The sequence below is a fragment of the Electrona antarctica genome, assembly GCF_951216825.1.
Source record: "Electrona antarctica genome assembly, chromosome: 20".
Lineage (NCBI taxonomy): Eukaryota > Metazoa > Chordata > Actinopteri > Myctophiformes > Myctophidae > Electrona > Electrona antarctica.
This window is the reverse complement of record NC_136801.1, coordinates 11,395,392-11,409,265: the sequence shown is the minus strand read 5'-3', so window position 1 is coordinate 11,409,265 and position 13,874 is coordinate 11,395,392. Positions and strand designations below refer to the sequence as shown.

Here is a 13,874-nt window from a genome sequence, read left to right as displayed (position 1 = left end):
CCCCAAAAAAACAAACAAACAAAACAACTGACAATAATTGATAACTGTGGTTTGTTTTCTGCGACCGAACAGATGAGTTTCTACCATCATGTCGGGGCAAAACATGGAGCTCTTCAGATCCTGATTGAAACCCGCCCAGAGGGTCGGAGAGGAGTGGTGTGGGAACACATAGAACCACCACGGATGGAACTGTGGCAAAGGACAGCAATACTGTTTCACAGCAATGATCAATTTCAGGTTTGAACGCGTTATTGTTTTAGTGTTTTAGTTACAGACTTTCATTGGGATAGGCTTATAAAGTCGCACTGCGATGTCATGCTGTGTCGTGCCAGATATTTCATAAAGCATGTTGCATTCTATCGTACCGCACTGCAACGTGGCGCAAACTGTGACACGATGCAACACAGCACAACGTGACACATTGTAACGGTAATGCTAGGCAAGGCAACATAGCTCAGTGACACAGCACAAAACAACGTACCATAAAAAACAATACACTTGATGTACACTTGATGAAGATGCCATTGGAAGAACTGCAGCAGTGGCTCAGGACTCGGTACAACACTGCAACAGCCGCTTTGGAATCGTAGAACTTCTAGAACCAATCTCTGGCTCTCGTGTCAAAGTGTGCTTGAGCAAGACACTGAACCCCAAACAGCTCCAGATGCAGGGGCGGAACTACAGGGGGGGTTAGTGGTGTGGCTTCACCCCGGCCCGTGCCATTTCTTATAAACCTTTTAGTTCATTGACCAGTACACTGTAGGCTACGTTGTGCAAATTTAATTTGTGTGTGTCTGTGGGGGGGCCTGATCGTGTGGTCAATCCCCCTCAGCCCGGTACCGAGTTGTTCCGCCAGTGTCCAGATGAGCAGGTTGCTGCTTGCCCTCGCATGGTCGCCTCTGCTGCGTTGATGCGTGAATGGGTGAAGTAATGCACGTACAGTACGTTAAAACGAAGTGCTTTGAATAAGTATGCTTTGCTGAGCCATGAGGCCCATAGAGCAGGAGCCTATCTTCTGTTTCTGTAGCGTGAGGCAGCTTGACATACAAGTACACCCCCTGGACATGATGCTACTATGACGCAGGGACTTACCCCCGATCCAACCCCTGATGCTGTTTGCCAAGCAGGGAGGCTTTGGCTCCCATTTTAACTAGTCTTTGGTACGACCCGGCCGGGGATCGAACCCCAACCTCTCAGTGTCAGGGTGGACACTTTAGGCGCAAAGCCCATGAGCGTTGGATAGTGGTGTAAAAGTACTGAATTAGTGGCAGGTAGGTAAAAGACACTGGACACTTATGTTCCATGACTCTGTGTGGGGGGCTTTTGCCTGGACTTTTCTGAGGCCATCTGGACAGGGATGAGTCCTGCTGTTTGTGTCTGAAGAATCTGTTCTACAAAGGAGAGAGTGCTTTCCCTCTCCCCATAGAGCATAAACAGACGTAAAGACTTAGACTAGAAAACACTCTGGACGGAGAATGAAGCCAACAGCAGAGACAAAGGCAGATGAAGGTTCCGGAGTTCCATTTTATTTTCAGAGAGTACAAGACATCATTCACAGCCATGGGCCTGGCCCACCCGCCTCACGGCGTGTGAGCCACTGAACTAACTGTTACAAACATTTGCAGTAGACTTTATAAAACTGAAAGACAGACAACAAAGGGGAATGCAAAGGTGGTCTCAGGTTACCCTACCCCCTTCGTCCCAAATTGTCCCCATATATGGTCACCAGGAAGCCCAGTGCTAGGAGGCACGGTAGGTGTCCTAACATGCAAGCCTACCAAGCGACACCCAACCATTTGTTAGTGGTCATCAAGCCACTGGCTATTCTGAGATTCCTAGCCACTGTGTCCTGACTTGTTTGCCCTGCTGGAAGACAATGTAATGTCACACTACACTAAACAGTTGTTTAAGCTATATTAGTGTTAATTGTGATTTCCAGATACATCAGACCTCCCTTTGAGGCAACCATGCCTCATAAAAACGAATATGGAAACACAATTATTGACCCTCGTCCTCCCTTTGGCACTGACTGGAACATCAAGATATGACACAAAGAAATCAACAATTACAGTAGAATTCAAAAATGGTTTGCAGACTTCTAGGCATTCAAATCACATAACTCGTTACCAGTGTTCTCATTCCATTACAGTATTATCATCGGTGTGCTTATAGAACTCCCCTCTGTGTTCAATTTAATTTCAGGCTAAAACATTACATAGGAAATACAATGAATAAAAATAAGTAAGTAAGTAAATAGTAAAAAATACATTCCAGCCCGAAAACCACAGTAAGAATCTCTCTTACACACTAACAACTTCTCTGTACTGTAATCAACACTTTTAACCTTTACATAACTCAAAACATGATCATTGACATAAATGATAACCCGTAAACATATATCTGACATTTAAACACAATACACCGTCGCTGTATCCAACCCCTTTTGCTTCACTCCAAAGCACCCAATTATTGAATACAAAGTGTGTTACAGTTCTTCAAACTTTACATCTGATGCTCTTAGCATCAGTTAATGTTAAGGATAAATTTTACCATAGTCATTCATAAAATGATTCATTTTTGTTTAGTTAACTCATCTTTTTAGGACATGCAGAAATCATCTATAATTATTTCAACACTCTAGATTCCCCAAGGCTCGTACAAATAACAGCACTGTTACCACCGACGACCATAAACCCTAACTAAGTTTTTCCAGATCTCGTGCATGCTACTATTATTCACTTACGTTAAAATCCTAGAGTAATTTATATAACTTTAGAGTTTTCCCCACATGTCATAGCAGAAATACTTTCGTTGACTTTTCCCATTCACAAATTTATTCGAACAAAAATAAGAACGTTATGCACAATTAGGATGATTAATACTTATGCGTACGACAGGAGCGCTGTCTTTCGCCTGACAAAGAAACATCTAACTAATCGTACTCCGGTAAATATTTCTATTCAGCTCCAAATCTCCCTTAGGCATATCATCCCCATTAAGCCAACTTCTCTAATTAAATACCTGACACATAAAATCAACACACATGCCCATTATATGTTGAACTAGACAAACGTAAACATACATTTGGAATCAAATGGAACGATATCCATCTGATATAATAGAATCTTCTGTAACGTTTCTTTTCTTCTTGTCTCACCTTCGTCATCAGTCAGCGCACACGGGTCAAACGAGGTTTGTGATGCAGTACACTTATGCACCGCATGGCGTAGGCCGCTCTGTTGTCGAGAGTTGCCCTTTGTCCGAAAACCTTCATTCTGATCCGAATTCACTTTCATCACCTCCTCCCTTTCAGTCATGATAATACAACATGACTAAAAAACGAGAAAGTGAATCAGTGTCATCACAGGAGCCTGCAGGCCTCTGCAAGGCAGAAACTTGCGATTCGCCGCGTTGCGAGCTTGTAGATCAGCTCTGTCGAGCCGCTGAACGGAACGAAGCCACGACGCCTCGCCGCCGGCGCCTGTCGAGTCGAGACGCGCCGTGAAGAGTCAATGAAGTGGCCATCGCCTCCCTTGGACCGCTGACCGCCGACGAACGCCCTCGGGCCGGGGCACGCTGTGCTCCGTAGCACCCCTCTCCCCGCCGTCCAGCCGCCGAGCATCGCCTCTGGTCACGATCGCCGAGAGCATCACGCCGTTGCCCATCGCCGCTCCTCCGTGCAGGTCGCCTCCGTCGTGGTGGTGATGAATGAAACCCCCCCCACCGCGCCGGGCAGGCCGTCGCCATCGTCTCGCTGGTTCGACTGCAGCGCGCATAGCGCCGTCGTCGCCGCCGCTCCCCTCCGTCCAAAAAATTGCCGACCGAAATATCTATTAGACTGAATTGTCAATTGTCCACTGGTTCTCTCGCCTGACGCAAAAAATGCACCAACACGACCGAGCTCGGCACCACTTTGAAGAATCTGTTCTACAAAGGAGAGAGTGCTTTCCCTCTCCCCATAGAGCATAAACAGACGTAAAGACTTAGACTAGAAAACACTCTGGACGGAGAATGAAGCCAACAGCAGAGACAAAGGCAGATGAAGGTTCCGGAGTTCCATTTTATTTTCAGAGAGTACAAGACATCATTCACAGCCATGGGCCTGGCCCACCCGCCTCACGGCGTGTGAGCCACTGAACTAACTGTTACAAACATTTGCAGTAGACTTTATAAAACTGAAAGACAGACAACAAAGGGGAATGCAAAGGTGGTCTCAGGTTACCCTACCCCCTTCGTCCCAAATTGTCCCCATATATGGTCACCAGGAAGCCCAGTGCTAGGAGGCACGGTAGGTGTCCTAACATGCAAGCCTACCAAGCGACACCCAACCATTTGTTAGTGGTCATCAAGCCACTGGCTATTCTGAGATTCCTAGCCACTGTGTCCTGACTTGTTTGCCCTGCTGGAAGACAATGTAATGTCACACTACACTAAACAGTTGTTTAAGCTATATTAGTGTTAATTGTGATTTCCAGATACATCATGTCCTTTCCATATCCTTAGACAGAGTCTGTGTCTCACCCCTTGGTGTGCACCTTCACCCCTCCCTCACCCCTCAACCCATCTCTACCGCAGCCATCTGCCACTGGGCATAGCCAGCACAGTTTCATAATATGGCTGCTTGATGCCTGGGATGCGTAGAGGTCAACTCCATCCTAACATTCACTCCCACGTCTGTTAATTCAGCACTAATTCCAAACCTCATTGTAATGGTGATTGATGCACCGCTGTGCTTTTGTCTTAATTATTTCACTTTCAGCCTTAAGTGTAAGGACAGAACATTGAGTTCCAAATGACCTGTCCTCATATCGCTTCAGTCTTTCTGAGTGTAATTAAAATTGTTGTATACTAGAATTTGTAAGTGAGTGGTAGTGTGTGTAAGTAGCCTGTAGGAAGTCAGGGTTTGCAGGCTTGTTTTCTTAGATGTGGCAACAAATTAGCAATGGTAGCCAATGGATGCAGGATGCAGTGTTGCCAGGTCCGCGAGTTGTAAGCGAGTTGTAGTGTGTGTAAGTAGCGTGTTGAATGGCATTTCTTCTGGGCTTGTTTTCATAGACCTGGAGACAGTGTTCCGTATCCGTGTGTGTGAGTGTGTGCGTGCGGGGGTGTGGGTGCTTGGGGCGATAGTGTTTGTAGTAAAGAAATGCATTGCCGGCGTGAGTGTGGAAGGGAGGCGACTTTGGTGGCAGTGCAATGACCATTGTTCCGCGGGTGATGTTGAGGCTCGGCGTTCGGCGCGACATGAGGAGATAACGGCCGAACGACGCGGAGGGTAAGTGTGTGACATCACTGCCGTGTGAGTGTAGTGTGTAGGACGGCGTTGCAGTAGTGACGACTAGTGACGGTACAACTTTTCAAATGTATAATAGGTGCAAGTTTCTAACTGGAATTGAGAACATTCAGGATATAATTAAGTCATTAATGTCATGTCATTAAGCTACACTTTCAGGAGAGGAAAGTGATTTTGAGGGTACCGCTGGATGAGAGCTGGTAGCCTAACCATCAAATTAATGTAATTTATTCATTAAGACCTGAGGCCGATTCTACAAATACCTTCTAAATCAGTAGTTCTCACACTTTTCAAAAATGTTCCAAAATAGCAGATGTACAAGCTTGCAGCGTGTCAGGAAGTGACATGCTGTGAGCTTATATATCTGCTTTCCCGGTTTTAATGCATGAAAGCCAAATAAAACACACATGTAGAAACACTAGGTACATAATTCACCTATAGACCATGGGTTTTCAAACGGTGGTCCGTGGACCACTGGCGTTTCCTGTGGGGTGCCTATGTTTTCATTCCCACTAACAACAATGTATACACGTTCTGAATGATCCTGCTGACAGATTCAGTAGCACAGCTCGGAATCTGTTCTTGAGAGATTAACCAGTAACTGGTTTAGGTGTTTTTTTTAGGTTTCATATGAAATATGTTTGTTCATGTATTTCATATGTGTTTCATATAGTTCTATATGAAGAAATAAAAGTAATATCTAAGAAATTCCATAAATTAGAACAAATATTTAAGAAGTACTGAAGATAGACGATCTACAAGCTCACAACGCGGTGCGAAGCGACACGTTGTGAGCTTGTAGATCTGCTATGGACAATGTCTTATTTCTGTTTTGGGTCACAGGCTAAAACGTTTGGGAACCACCAGGGACGGATTAACCCCACAAGGGCCCCTGGGCCGGTGCATTTTTGGGGGGCCCCTAGTGCGCGTGTGCGAAGAACTTTCGAGGTTTTTTGTGTTTTTATAAAGTTTTTTACCTAAATGTAACAAAATCAATGGCCAATGAATGTCCCCAGGAGTTTTTTTCAGGGCCTCAAACCCATTACAGGGCTTTACATTCTCCCAGAAGGGCCCCTGAGAGCCAAGGGCCCCTGGGCCACGGCCCCATTGGCCCAATGGATAATTTGGCCCTGGGAACCACTGTGTTGGGCAACCACACTAACTATACTCAAGAGAGTGTGGATAATACTTTAATTTCATTCACCTTTTATTTGGTTAAGGCAGTTTTTATTCTTCTTCTTCTTCTTTTGAAGTGATTAAGACCAGTCTGCATTGTGATGGTGGTCATTGCTGTGGATTAGGGTCTCCCTCTGTCTCTCCAGCTCGGGGGCTGCATTGGCATCATTCAGTGGAGAGACTTAATTGTCTTGAGAGTGAAAATGATTTATATTTAATAGGTGCTAGCTATTTTTCTCCTCCCTTCTCACTAAGGACGACAGATGGATTGTGGAATGGCTAGCCCTTTGCCCCATACGTCTGTTTTATTTATTACAAGCTTAGTAGGCTATACCAGTGGTGGATTATTACTGCAATGCTGAAAAGTACAAAAGTATTGGTATAAAAATGTAGTTAAAGTAGGCATATACCAAAAGTACTAGAAACAAAAGTATTCTTAGTTACTAAGAAACTTAGTTACTTTACACCACTGCATATAACTACGGTGATTAATTTGTTGATCAGCCATAAATGTGGATCTGTGAAACTGCACGGAAGCAGATAACACTGTGGACTTTAGTCTGGGCAGCTCACATACCTTATTAGCCTCAAACTGAAGTTCACACCCGTGTGAACTTCTGTGAAGTGAGGGGCGCTCTTATCATCGTACATCATCATGACGTAACATGTCGATTTGCTCGTCCACTACGTACATTCTCCAATCATTGTCAATGGGAATGTAATGTTTGTGTAAGCCGAAAATCTACACTAATAGCTGAATATAGCCCCTCAGAAATAGCAGATCTATAGGATTAAAGTGGTTAAACATATTTTTATGGTATTATATCTAGATTTGCTGGGGACCCCTGGTGGTCCCTGGCTGGACCCCACTTTGAGAACCACTGTAAAACTAGAGGGTTCAGTTTGATGCTTATACTGAGCCTTCACACACAAACATACATGCATACTGTACTCACTTCACACATACACTCATGCATTGCATACACAAAAAGATGGTCATGCAAGAGGATAAAAGTGTGAATACTGCGTTTTTACCAGGTGGTGATTCGAGGGGAGCTAGCTGCTGACAGCCATCCTTCAGAGATCTTGGCTATTGATGACCTGTCCTTCAGTCGAGGCTGTGTGGCTGTACCTGGTAATGTCACAATTATAACACTTATATGGCTGATCACCCCATAGCGATGATTTGATTGGCTGAGCAAAGTACATATTGAAGATAAATGTGGGGAGAAAAGTGAAGACGCCAAAAGTGATTTGCCTGAATGACTTTTGTGATGATTTCATTGGCTGAGCTGAGCACCGAATGTGATGTATGATGATGTATGATGATAAGAGCGCCCCTCGCTTCACACGAGCAACTGAATCGGCCTCAGGTCTTAAAGGAGCATTCAGTGATTTGGGTGATTTGGAAAACCACCCGGTCCGCCCCAGTAACCAAATGTGCACATGCACGCTCTACAGTGGGGGGAAGTGCAACAGGCCAACAGCATGTGCACCAAGGCCCGCCCCCACTCGATCATGATTGGAGGAAGGCCCCTCTCATCCTGATTGGATGAAGGCTTTGCCACCCGCCACCAAAACTGAAACTAGGGTTTTTTGACCCCAGGGGCTCACTGGGGACAGGGAGGAACTCCTTATATGGTCAGCACACTCTATAGTAGGGAGGATTATCCAGAAAAAAAGAAAAAATAAGTGATATTTGAATTAAGTCAAATCACTGAATATACCTTTAATGGGTTAATACTTCTGTTTTTCATTTTTCATTTTTTTCCACACATCAAACTCACCCTGAATGCACTTAAGAAAACAAAAAACATTTTGACTTTTAGAAGCCTAGTGCACATACTGTATGTGGCAGAGTCACTTTCATTCATTGTAGATTTAAAAAGGTTATCTTTGAAAAACAAAGAAGAGGACCCGCACACTGTCAGACACTTTTGCTCTTTATTAGGTCGACATTTTGGTCGCTTAGACTTTTATCAGGACATTATCTGTCCGGATGAAGGTCTAAGCGACCAAAATAAAGAGTTACAGAGAGAAATAAAGAGAAACATCTTTGGTGTTTGACAGCGTGTGGGTCCTCTTCTTTGCCCTACGCACCTGTCACCAGCCTTTGAGGTGTCCATCGGCCTTTTGCTATAAAATTCATTGTAGATTAACCGCCACTATATACGTGTACGAGACATAAATGCAGTGTGCTATTGTATAAAACGAAATCAGTCACAAGATGTATTTATATTGGCCACATGGCGTTTTGCGTCATCACGTCAGTGCCTCAAACAAACATTACAAGTCCATAGACTTGGCTGCCATTAGATTTACGTTAAAAGTACTATAAACAAAAAGTAAAAGTCCATAGACTTGGCTGCCATTAGATTTACGTTAAAAGTATACTATAAACAAAAAGTAAAAGTCCATAGACTTGGCTGCCATTAGATTTACGTTAAAAGTATACTCTAAACAAAAAGTAAAAGTCCATAGACTTGGCTGCCATTAGATTTACATTAAAAGTACTATAAACAAAAAGTAAAAGTCCATAGACTTGGCTGCCATTAGATTTACATTAAAAGTACTATAAACAAAAAGTAAAAGTCCATAGACTTGGCTGCCATTAGATTTACATTAAAAGTACTATAAACAAAAAGTAAAAGTCCATAGACTTGGCTGCCATTAGATTTACATTAAAAGTACTATAAACAAAAAGTAAAAGTCCATAGACTTGGCTGCCATTAGATTTACGTTAAAAGTACTATAAACAAAAAGTAAAAGTCCATAGACTTGGCTGCCATTAGATTTACATTAAAAGTATACAAAAAATCACACCTGTGTGAACTGAGTGGTGTAAGGTCTCATATAGCCTGATCAGCTGTGGTCTGACGTAATGTCTGACGTAATGAAATCACACCCGTGTGAACTGGGTGACCGTAGCAACCATGCTCATTTTTTACGAACAGACAGACAGACAGACAGACAGACAGACAGACACGTAAACTAACAAAGCCAGTCGTAGGAGTGGTTTACACCACTCAAAAATAAAGTCCATAGACTTGGCTGCCATTAGATTTACATTAAAAGTATACTCTAAACTAAAATTTAAAGTCCATAGACTTGGCTTCCATATGACGGAAATTTCAAAAGCCAGGCATTGGAGGGCTAGTGCCCCTTGCTTTCAAAACGTGAGCCAATCTTGGTCTGTTTCTGAAAACAATGTGACGACTCCAAATCAGCACTGAATACACGTTGTAACTGCTTTGGACACGGAGCACACAGTCCTCAGACAGGCAGCCAGTGCTGCTAGGCTTATTGACGTGCTCTATACAAAGTGCTGTCTGCAGCCCCGCCGATCAATGTGTACATTTCTCCGTCGCCCACTGGCCCGCCGTTGAACTAGCGCCGTCTCCTTGGCATTTCGGACAGGTTTTCTTTAACCCATTCAGGCCTGACGTCGAAATAAAAAAAAAAAAAAGTTTTCTAAATCATGACAATTTTCGGAAAGATTTGAGGCACATTTTAACGATTTAAAAAAAATAGCAGACCTATAAGTTCATAGCGCGCCACTCGGTGGCGCGCTATGAGCTTGTAGATCTGCTATTTTTCAATAGCTAAATTATAACAATGTTTAAAACACCAAAAGGGGTTCCCGCCCCAAAATGGGTTAATGGTTAATGTGGTTAAACGCTAACGTGACATGGATGCGTTCCAGGTCTCAATGGGTTAACACGACAATTCATTGAGTCTCGGCCTCAAAGCAGACACCACAGTGTCTTTAGAGTGTGCGCTTCAACGCCTCCCCATTACTCATCTGACAGGATGAGGTCCATTCGGTGTCAATAAAACTAATGTAACTTCAATATTGATTCCCTCGTTCCTGGGTCGACTGGTCTTACAGGAACCCTTATACCGTATACGTTGCAGTGAGCGGACAATAGAGGGCACAGTACCTGTTGAAATAATGTCCAGAAAACTGGAGTGGTCCTCCGTACTGCTTGGCTGAAGAGTGACACGGGCTGTTGGGAGTTTCACCCGGAATAATTTGGCATGTCCAAGTATGGGCGAGGGTCAGGTCAATGTCACCGTGTCACCCCTGTCCCTCTGCTTCCATCTGCCCTGGGCTCCTGATGGTGGAGTAACTGGATCGTGCCTCGCCTCATTAAGAGAGCTTGATAACTGCTGATCACCACACCGTGTCAGAAAGGCCTGGAATCACACATGGACTAGTGTGAAATGCCCAATGCTTCTGTTCTCTGCCTACCCGTCTCTCTCTCTCTCTCTCTCTCTCTCTCTCTCTCTCTCTCTCTCTCTCTCTCTCAATTCAATTCAATTCAAAGGAGCTTTATTGGCATGAGAAAACGTACATTTACATTGCCAAAGCAGAAGTGGAACAAGACAATCAAAATAGAACAATGTATTTACAAATAAATATTGGATATAAATAGGAATTAAATAAAGGTGTAAACAGAGCTGTGTTATATTAGCACTTTGGGTAATACTATCTTGTGAAACTATGAAAAGATTGTGCAAAAGATTGTGTCAGAGATAGTTATACAATATACGTCCATATATAAGACGTTAGCTTTATACTTTTGATAAACAGTGTACACACAATGGTTTGGATTCCTTAAGGTGCTTGTATTCCATTTGACATCCTCTCTCTCTCTCTCTCTCTCTCTCTCTCTCTCTCTCTCTGTTATGACCAGTGATTGGTGTCTGTTCCCACTGGCACCTCTACCCACTGTACTGTACTGTACTGCATTTTTCATGTTATCGATGAAGAGAAAACAGAGGCGTAAATATCGACGGTGCAACTGGTGTGCTGTACCGGGGCTCAGACACCGTGGGGGCCCATGAAAAATTAAAAAAAAGGCCAAGGCAATTCAATGTTCTCTGCCGTGTGTCCTCGTGTTGCATGCATGCCCATGGATCTGCTCAGAGCTAAAGTGGTTTTGATCCATCTGATCAAAACCACGGATGAACGAAGAGCGAAGAGTATGGTGGCCTTGGAGGCCAACTAAAAAAGAAAAAAAAAATCTGAATATTCTTCTCTCGTTTGATATAATTGAAAATGCGCCAGGACGTGTACACAGGACGTGTACACACGTCCTAGCACCCCATCGGTTGGACGTGTACACACGTCCTAGCACCCCATCGGTTGGACGTGTACACACGTCCTAGCACCCCATCGGTTGGACGTGTACACACGTCCTAGCACCCCATCGGTTGGACGTGTACACACGTCCTAGCACCCCATCGGTTGGATTTCTTATGACGTGCCCACACGTCTGAACCAGTTAATCCAGAGGGTTTTTTTTCAAATATTTTTCACCTGTCTTTATCATCGTTGTTAGCCACCGCTAGGATCCATGGAATAAACAGACAAAATCCGCAATCGTCCGTTCACACGCACATGCACGCGGACTATAGTTGGTTTATGACTCATAATGAGACAATTAAGTGCGATGTTCGGGGCTTGATAAAACAATAATTCTGATAAAAACACAGATCCGATGGACACTTACAGATCTGTGGCTGCCATGGAATGGCCCACTTTTACTTCTATATAATGTATATCATTTGTACATAATTATAATTTCTTATTATATTTAAAAAATCACACCCGTGTGAACTGAGTGGTGCAAGGACTTATATAGCCTGATCAGCTGTGGTCTGACGTAATGTCAGTGACCATAGTAACCATGCTAATTTTTTTGGGTCCCATGTACAGGTACACACACGTACAGGTACACACATACATAGACACATAGATACAGACAAAGCTGGTTGTTGGAGTGGTTTGCACCACTCAAAAAAGAAATATGGAGAGTACACAAGAAAGGAAAGGGGGACAAGACACGCTCCATATATGGCCAGTGACCTCGCCCTCAGGTGTCTTATACTGGTTGAATTGATTCATTATTTCCGCCAATTCACCTGTACATCTGTGGCGGTAAAATATGGCCTCACAACAGAAATGGATTCAGATTAAGTGCTTTGCCACAAATAATGTCATTCTAGCCATTAATAACGAGAGATAATGACATGGTTACTATGGATACTGTATGAAATATGATAGAACTAGGGCGAACTGAAATGTATTCAATTTTTTAAAAGGCTGGCACGAAACATGTCTTCCTCAGATCCATCTGCCATAAATCAAAGTGTGTGTGTGTGTGTGTGTGTGTGTGTGTGTGTGTGTGTGTGTGTGTGTGTGTGTGTGTGTGTGTGTGTGTGTGTGTGTGTGTGTGTGTGTGTGTGTGTGTGTGTGTGTGTGTGCGTGTGTGCGTGCGTGCGTGTGGAACAGGCCAACATACTATAAATCATTATCTGTCTTATCTAACTGACATTCTCAGTCACATTTTCTTGGTCTACTAGTATTTGCCTGACCTTGCTCGGCCTACTTTACTTTGTTACATGTGATTCTGGTCAGTCTGCCGGGCAAAATTAGAAGTGTTTCATCAGACGGCAGTATTGGGGGATTCCGACTTATGTATTTATATAGATTTTCTGAAGTTCCAGACCCACAGGAACGCGGCCAGGGGGTCGGGCTCGGTTCCGGCGAGCCGCCCCGTGTCCGAAATGGTTTAGAAATGACAGTTACCGTGTGGGGGTCCCCAGGGGATCCCTCTACTGTACTGTACTGTGTGTGTGTGTGTGTGTGTGTGTGTGTGTGTGTGTGTGTGTGTGTGTGTGTGTGTGTGTGTGTGTGTGTGTGTGTGTGTGTGTGTGTGTGTGTGTGTGTGTGTGTGTGTGTTGCGCAACAGTGACACTTGGTTGTGAAAACCAACCAAAAGCTATTTCCGTGCTCGGACAGACCCAGCCAGCCAGCCAGGAACACACATAGCTGTCTATAGGAGTAGTTGCACCACTCAAAAATGAATTGCGTGAGTTCAGTTAGTATAGACACTTTCGTCAGGATTAACCATTTATTGCAAAGCTATATTGCATTCAGTTTGGCAGTGTGACTCACACTCCTGTGATACTACAAATGATCTGCGCAAGCATGACACAGAATCTGAGATCACAACGCCCCCAGAAGCAGAGCGTACGATTCAGTTATAATAACATAGAATCCACAGAAGGCTGTACACCTCCTGCCTGCCGTGTCTACCTCAGAGCCTTATATGGCTCTGGTCTACCTGAACTATACTGCGATCGATTATTCTGTCAACCTTCTGCTACTAGCAGAAGAAGCACCCGCTATAACTTTTTCAGCGGGTGTCTATGATACGGACACTCGACATCATAACAAGCAGGATGGACATTGTAACAGAGTGGTCCTCTGTTACTTATTCTGCACAGCATATTGGCACTTTATTGGCACAGTTGTATTTTGCAGTCATGATTTTATTGTTGAATACCGTTTCCTGTTTAGCTGAGATGGCCACTCAGCCAAAACGAGTTCCACCTGGGG

The 13,874-nt window shown here is 44.0% G+C and overlaps 1 protein-coding gene across 1 annotated transcript in view; it reads left to right on the top strand.

Moving 5' to 3' along the window:
- malrd1 (MAM and LDL receptor class A domain containing 1) overlaps positions 1–13,874 on the top strand; it is a gene marked incomplete at its 5' end in the record, with an annotated part of 98,334 nt that overhangs the window by 3,214 nt on the left and 81,246 nt on the right. The window contains 2 exons of the mRNA XM_079489308.1: positions 73–156; positions 7,505–7,601. Coding sequence (XP_079345434.1) covers positions 73–156; positions 7,505–7,601 — 181 coding nt within the window. The remainder of the gene's footprint in view (positions 1–72; positions 157–7,504; positions 7,602–13,874) is intronic.